The sequence below is a fragment of the Mytilus trossulus genome, chromosome 14, assembly GCF_036588685.1.
Source record: "Mytilus trossulus isolate FHL-02 chromosome 14, PNRI_Mtr1.1.1.hap1, whole genome shotgun sequence".
In the NCBI taxonomy this organism is placed as follows: domain Eukaryota; kingdom Metazoa; phylum Mollusca; class Bivalvia; order Mytilida; family Mytilidae; genus Mytilus; species Mytilus trossulus.
The window spans coordinates 24,318,013-24,324,890 of NC_086386.1; the positions used below are offsets into that span (position 1 = coordinate 24,318,013).

General features: G+C 32.0%; 1 protein-coding gene across 1 annotated transcript; it reads right to left on the minus strand.

Moving 5' to 3' along the window:
* Positions 1-2,311: 2,311 nt before the first annotated feature.
* On the minus strand, positions 2,312-6,656 carry LOC134695772 (inhibitor of growth protein 1-like). The gene is made up of 4 exons (XM_063557184.1): positions 6,377-6,656; positions 4,973-5,179; positions 4,278-4,441; positions 2,312-3,432 (listed from the first exon to the last, which is right to left on the minus strand). Exons 1-4 carry the CDS (start codon positions 6,516-6,518, stop codon positions 3,148-3,150), a joined length of 798 nt encoding a protein of 265 aa, XP_063413254.1. The 5' UTR covers positions 6,519-6,656; the 3' UTR covers positions 2,312-3,147.
* Between the last annotated feature and the right edge of the window lie 222 nt (positions 6,657-6,878).

A 6,878-nucleotide genomic window follows, 5' to 3' on the forward strand; every position in this document is an offset into this window, starting at 1 on the left:
GTGTATTTGATTAAATCATTAAATTTAAAGGGAGCATACCTGTTTGAATCATCCGCATATAAAGGGGTGTACCTAATTGAACCATTTGTATTTAGAGGGGCACACCTGATTTTAATCATCCGTATTTGAATAGCGTACCTGATTGGATTATACGCATTTAAAGGGGCGTACCTAATTTAACCGTTTGTATTAAAGGGGCATACCTGATTTTAATTATCCGCATTTTCTGAAGGGCGTACCTGATTGGATCATTCGTATAAAAAAAAAAAAAAAAAAAAAAAGGATCATTCGTATTAAAAGCAGCATAACTGATTGGGTCATAAGCATTTAAAGGGTTGTTTCTGATTAAATCATTAGCATATAAAGGGCGAACCTGATGGAATCATTCACATTTATTATCTGCACATCATCACAGGTGTACATATCTTTATCCAATTCCACGGTAATATTTTCTTAGTTATCGTCTGTATCATTTGCTTCATCAATTTTGTTGTTTTATGTTATTTTCTTCACTCGGATCTTTTACATACATGGTTGGTGCGTTTAAATGTATATATGTGTAAAATAATTCGTGATGTCCAGTATATATTTCGCATTTTCATCCTTTACATCATCGCTATCATAAATTTCTCAAGAATCGGTAGCAATATAAGCGGCGTACCTGATTGAATCATTCGCTTTTAAAAGGTGTACATGATTGGATCATCCACATTTAAAGGGGCGTAATTGATTGAATCATCCACATTTATAGGGGTGTACCTGATTGAATAATCCGCATACAAAGGGTGTATCTGATTGAACCATTCACATTTAAAGGGGGATACCTGATTGAATCATCAGTATTTAAATAGCGACCATGATGGAATCATCCACATTTATTATCTGCACATCATCACACGTGTACATATCATTATCCAATTCCATTATCATCTGTCTCATTTGCTTTGTCAATTTTGTTGTTTAATGTCATTGGTCTTCTTTGTAACTTTCCTTATCATCTTCCAAGGAAATAAATGAAACGATTGAACTATCTAAACAAACAAGATTAATAAAATTACAGACTGAAACTTAGATCTAAGAATCAAAATTTCAACAGTTTTTACATTTATGAAGGGCATTACTCTAGAATGTTAAAAATAAAGCCACAAAAATTCAAAATTGATTTGTCTTTTTTTTTAGGGGACAGCTGAAGGTCACCTACGGGTGTGGGAATTCTCGCTACATTGAAGACCCGTTGGTGGCCTTCTGCTGTTGTCTGCTCTATGGTCGGGCTGTTGTCGCTTTGACAAATTCCTCATTTCCTTTCTCAATTTTATTTTGTGGTTATATGGGTTGTGTATCAGTTTTATAAGATTCAGTAGAAGCAAACCAAAGCAATAGAACAGAAACCAACTTTGGGGCAAACAGAAGGACTGACAGACGGACAAAGGTAAAACTTAATGCTCCATGCGCTCTGGCGAGGGGCATAAAAAAATTGGAAAGTCGATGAGTCTATAATGGTTTTTCACATACTTTTCTTTCTCTTTTAATGTTTTTTTTCTTTCTATGAACAAAAAAACTACAACAAGAGTTGACACACAAAATATTGTCTTCCCTCCATAGTGACCTATCATTTTTTGCACTTGTAATAGTTTATAATTTGATTTTCATTGCTTTTTTTCAAGTGGTAGTTATTGCTACTTTCAGCACTATTTTCTATTTTCCAGTATTAACTTTGTACTGGTGGAGGAAGTCAGAGAAAACCACTGACCTTGGGTAGGAACACTGACATTGGCTAGGAACACTGACCTTGGGTAGGAACACTGACATTGGCTAGGAACACTGACCTTGGGTAGGAACACTGACCTTGGCTAGGAACACTGACCTTGGCTAGGAACACTGACCTTTGGTAGGAACACTGACATTGGCTAGGAACACTGACCTTGGGTAGGAACACTGACCTTGGCTAGGAACACTGACCTTGGGTAGGAACACTGACATTCTTAGTTAATTAAGATTAGAGTCCAATGCACCTGCCGATTGTAGGGTTGAACCTCGGTGTTGACAGGGTTGTGATACAGAATTTTAACTACTGGTACTTAAACCACTAGTCCGTCACTACTATTATAAAGGTTTATGCACAGTATAACTACCAAATACCTAAAATGTAAACAAGTGACTTTTCTTCAGTTTGGCAATCTGTTAATATACATATTTAAGGCCGTACGGTGACGTATAGTTGTGTCATTTTGGTCTTTTGTGGATAGTTGTCTCATTGGCAATCATACCACATCTTTTTTTTTATAAATACATATATATAAAATTAAGAAAATTGTTTTTGACTCTTTATACATAAACTCTATATACATTTATTTACAATTCATAAATGAAATTAAATTCATCAATTCAATACAAATGTATAATCATTATTATACTACAGTAATGGCCAAAAAAGCTTTATGTGCAAATTATCATTACTGTTGATTAACCATGATGTTTACAATAACATACATATATATATGCTGAATTGATCCATATAGTTGGGGTGGTTTTTGTTCTATGTCAATATTAATTTCCTCTAGTATTAGTTTTTGTGAACATGACCACTTAAAATTTCTTATCATTGACCTTATAGTCAAGAGTTACGTATATACATGTCTTTTCAAAATATAAAATAAATCATTGGCAAGGTTCGTAAAAAGCTATTGATAAATAATAATTTACACATTCAGTTTTCTTGGTCAAAATTAAGTTAAAGAATAGTACCCCATATTCTTCTCAGAAATTGCATATTTTGCCACACAAAAATTGACAAATTTATTTTTGATAATTTCTGTCCAATTTAGGAACTGAACTCCTTACATGTATAATTATTTTTGCACCCATTACAACCCACAATCCCTTTTGTACTAGAACATTTTTGTAGAATAAGCGGTACATTGAATATACTGTTTTGATGACTTGCAGTATGTTTTTCTATCATACATTTCTTTTGCAGTACTTTTTTTACTTTACAATAACTATACCCTCATTCTTTTTGCCATCTTGAACTTTACAAAACAATCGTCAGAAAAAATTTCTTAACTAACACAGTTTAAGATAATCCATTAATATAAACTGTTTGGTGTGGCTTATTAAACATAAAAATATTTGGAAATAAATATTGCACTATGATTTGTCAAATCTTCTCATCATTTTACTCGTCTCGCCTCGACAGTTCGGACAAAACCATTTTCCTTTTGGTTTATTCACAAGTCCTACACAGTTAAAATGGAACCATTCTATAACACAGAGATCATTGTCACATCCTATCATTTCCCCATAAGAAACTTGATTACAGAGACAGTACGTAGGTTCATCAGGGTCAATAGGTGGGTCGATGGGGGATGTGGGGGTTTGTTCTTTCTTTGCCTTCCTCTTCTTTTTCTTTTTTGGTCCTTTATCCTTTTCATCCTAAAAATGAAAGTGAAGGAATTAGCATACATGTATAAATTTATGCATATTTAAATATAGAAAATGTGTTTAAATTTAGGTGAAAGTTACAGAAAATTATACCTGCATTAGGGTAAATATTTCCTTTTCTTCAATGAACCTTAAAAACTCCTACATGTATATACTTTCTATTTATTTTTTATTTATCTATACTAATGAACGTCCATTAATCTAAGAATGTTTGTTTAATTCTAAGAGAACAAAACAAGTTTTTTTTTATTGTTGTATTTTTAAGTTTGAAGTGCAGAAGCTTTTTCAAAAATCTGGTTATAAAAAAGGGGGAAAAAATTAAATAATTAATTCATTACTCTTTATGATGTTACTCTATTAAATCAGGGCTCCGCTGTTACAATGTACATTACTTTCTGTGACTATCTACTGTAGAAACATTAATTTTTGTTGGGTTAAAATCTCGTGGTTTTGTCTCTATATAAGGTTTCATGGGGATTTAATTTCGTGGAAATGGAATTGACATTAAATGTAGGTTAAATTATTTTGGGAGTTTTAATTTTGTGGATATATTTCCAGTTATCTGGGACTGGTGAATTTTGTGCAATGATGAAGACATTGCTGAGTCTCTTTTCTTGGTGAAGGGGAAACAACTCTTGTTCAGCTGTACAGTGTAGTGCTGTATGATTGTAATTTGAGTAAATTGTATAGAAATATATTTGTATAAATTGGATTTATTTCAATAACTTTAATATATTCAAGCTTAAAATGTAGTTTGTAGATAAAACATGATTACATAACTCTTCTCCATTAATATATTCTATACAACAGTGTAAGTATTGACTTTATAAACATACCATTCTTATTTCCTCCCTGATTATAGAATCATTATTTGTTTTTTGTCTTCTTTGACGCTTGACTGGTACCTTTTCTGGTTTATCCTCTTGTTGTTTTATCTGTTTAGGTGGGTGTACTATTACTTCTCTTTCCTCCTTCTCCTGATCTCTACCTGAGTTAGGGTCTGGAAAAAAACACAATATAAATGAAAGGGGAATGATGAGTATACATGAGTGAGGCAGCAAACTAACATCACAAGTGACAAAAAGACATTTAAAGGTTACAGTATGATAGTAGTTCATTATACAATGATTATTAATTTTTACAAATATTCATTCTAATAATAATTATTTCATTCAAAGTGATGTACTAAATACTACATGCATGACATGTACATGTACTAGTAAATTAGGTAATAAAGAATAAACAAAAACTATTTCACACAAGATAATATACATCAGCTACATTGTACTTTAACATATGAATGTAAATCCTTCACTTGCGTTTGCTTTTTTGGCTTTCTATTCATTTTTTATATAGGTGTATTAAACATTTCAATAGATACAAGATGTGAGATATTTATTTTCTCATTTTTCTTGATATTGAATTTCATTTCAAAGTTTTGTGAGCCTCTTTAATTTTGATGAGATGTTTCCATTTTGTAATTATGTGCACATATTATGTATTTCAAGTTTATCTCTCAAATGAAACCTACCAAGGTTTTCTCTATCTTGCTCTAGCTGTCTTGCTCTGTTTTCGATATGATCAGTTATACAAGCTAGCAACATTAATTTTTCATCACCAATTTCCTGACATTTGATTAATGCCCTCTGCATAGCTATCATGGCCTTTCGTTTAGCCTGGCTACTTTCAGGTTCTGTTTTGTATGTTTCTTGGTGGACATCTATGTCGGCAAGAATATCTAAAAAAAAAAAAAAAACAATAATTGTTTTAAATCTTTCTGCAAACTTGAAAGAATGTGTATTTCCAATTTTTATTGCATGTGATTGATTTGAATGCATATATGCATGAAGCTCTTTATGTTCATGGATTATTTTTTTTAAAACTGAATTGAATACGAATCGAAAGCGAATCAAATTCGCAAATTGTGTTCACACACTCTTCTTGTTTAATTCAAATTGATTCCAATTGGCTAATTCGAATTATCTAATTCGCATTAGAAATATGCTTTTGTGAATACAGATTAAAAGTTAACGTCGTTTGGACAGTAAAGTGAATTTGAGGGCATTGTAATTCGAATTAGAATTGAAGTTAGGACGAAAAACGTTTCGAATGTGAATTAAACTAATTCGAATTAGTTAATGCGAATCCAATTTGAATTACGTGTGAACTCAGCATGAGTAAGTTTTTGTCAGTGAATGTATGCTTATCGTTGTTAACATCAGTAAAAAAAAAAATCCATATTACGACCACAGAGCAGGTTATAAATTTAATCCAAATCACTTAATTATTTCCTTTAACATGTTTAATAGGTACAAGTATTGTAAGTGATATAAATTAACTGAAAAGTCTTTAATTAGCCTAGGCATTGCTGTGTAAATATAAAATATAAATTAATAAAAAACTTCAAATGTAACATCAAGTTGAGAAAAGGAACAGTACTGACACAGAAGAAAAATTTTGCTAATAGGGTGCAGTGCTCGACCCTGAACACGGCTAATTTATTTATGTAGTTTGCGGTTAAATTTAATGAAAATTTAAACATAGTTTGTTCCAAAAATTCGCAATCAATGGTTTATTCCAGTGTATCAAAAAATCCTTGAATTGTGAATGTGCAAATGAGTTTAAATGAATGAAAACCATTATAATGGTAAATATCATTATAGAATTTAATGAAAGCAAACAGTGCTTTCAAATATTTTGTCAAAGTCGTTTAAAATCATCTACCATTGTAAGTCAGAATAAAATTAATGCAAGGGATTCCCCGACACCACATTTGTTCTAATTTTAGATGTGTGACCCGGAAGTGCTTACAGTATATTTTAAAGGGTATCCCAAAACAGTTACGCGTTGTTCAAATACAGTGAATACACATGATTTATTTGAAATTCATAATAAAATTTTAAAGAGCACTAACATACATTGAATTGAAACTTACCCTTACACTGGATATCCAATTCACGCATTTGAGTCACAACGCGTTGCAGGTCGTCAGGCAGGTTGTCCATCGTGTCGAGGTAATTTTCCAAGTAAGTTGCTGAACACAGCGCCTCGACTGCTGCTTGATTCAACATTGTCATATTCTTGTAATCATTGAAATTGTACGGATATTTCTCTCGTGGTATTTGTATTGTTTTGGCATAAACAGTAAACCAGTCATTGGTGTTTCCCTCCGAATGTTGAATAATGCCTCTTTCTGGAAATGACCTCTTTGCGTCAGGGGGCACCAACAAGGGGTTTGAGATCAAATAGACATGAAAATTCATTTAATTTTGTAAAAGAAATTTTTATTTATCATTCAGCTTATGCTTATCAATATATTAAATCCATTTAATACATTTTAATGTCCTTGAAAGGCACTGAAAAATTAAACTTCTGCCAATAGGCCTCGCGGAAACTATGTGGGGTTTCTCTAGACTTTACCTCTGAAAAATTTCGTT

Excerpts from the sequence above, each read along its gene's own strand:
- LOC134695772 (XM_063557184.1), bottom strand. The coding sequence starts at position 6,518 with ATGACAATGTTGAATCAAGCAGCAGTCGAGGCGCTGTGTTCAGCAACT. Across the intron at positions 5,180-6,376 it reads ATTGGATATCCAGTGTAAGG|ATATTCTTGCCGACATAGAT; the intron begins GTAAGTTTCAAT and ends TTTTTTTTTTAG. Across the intron at positions 3,433-4,277 it reads TCAGGGAGGAAATAAGAATG|GATGAAAAGGATAAAGGACC; the intron begins GTATGTTTATAA and ends TTTCATTTTTAG.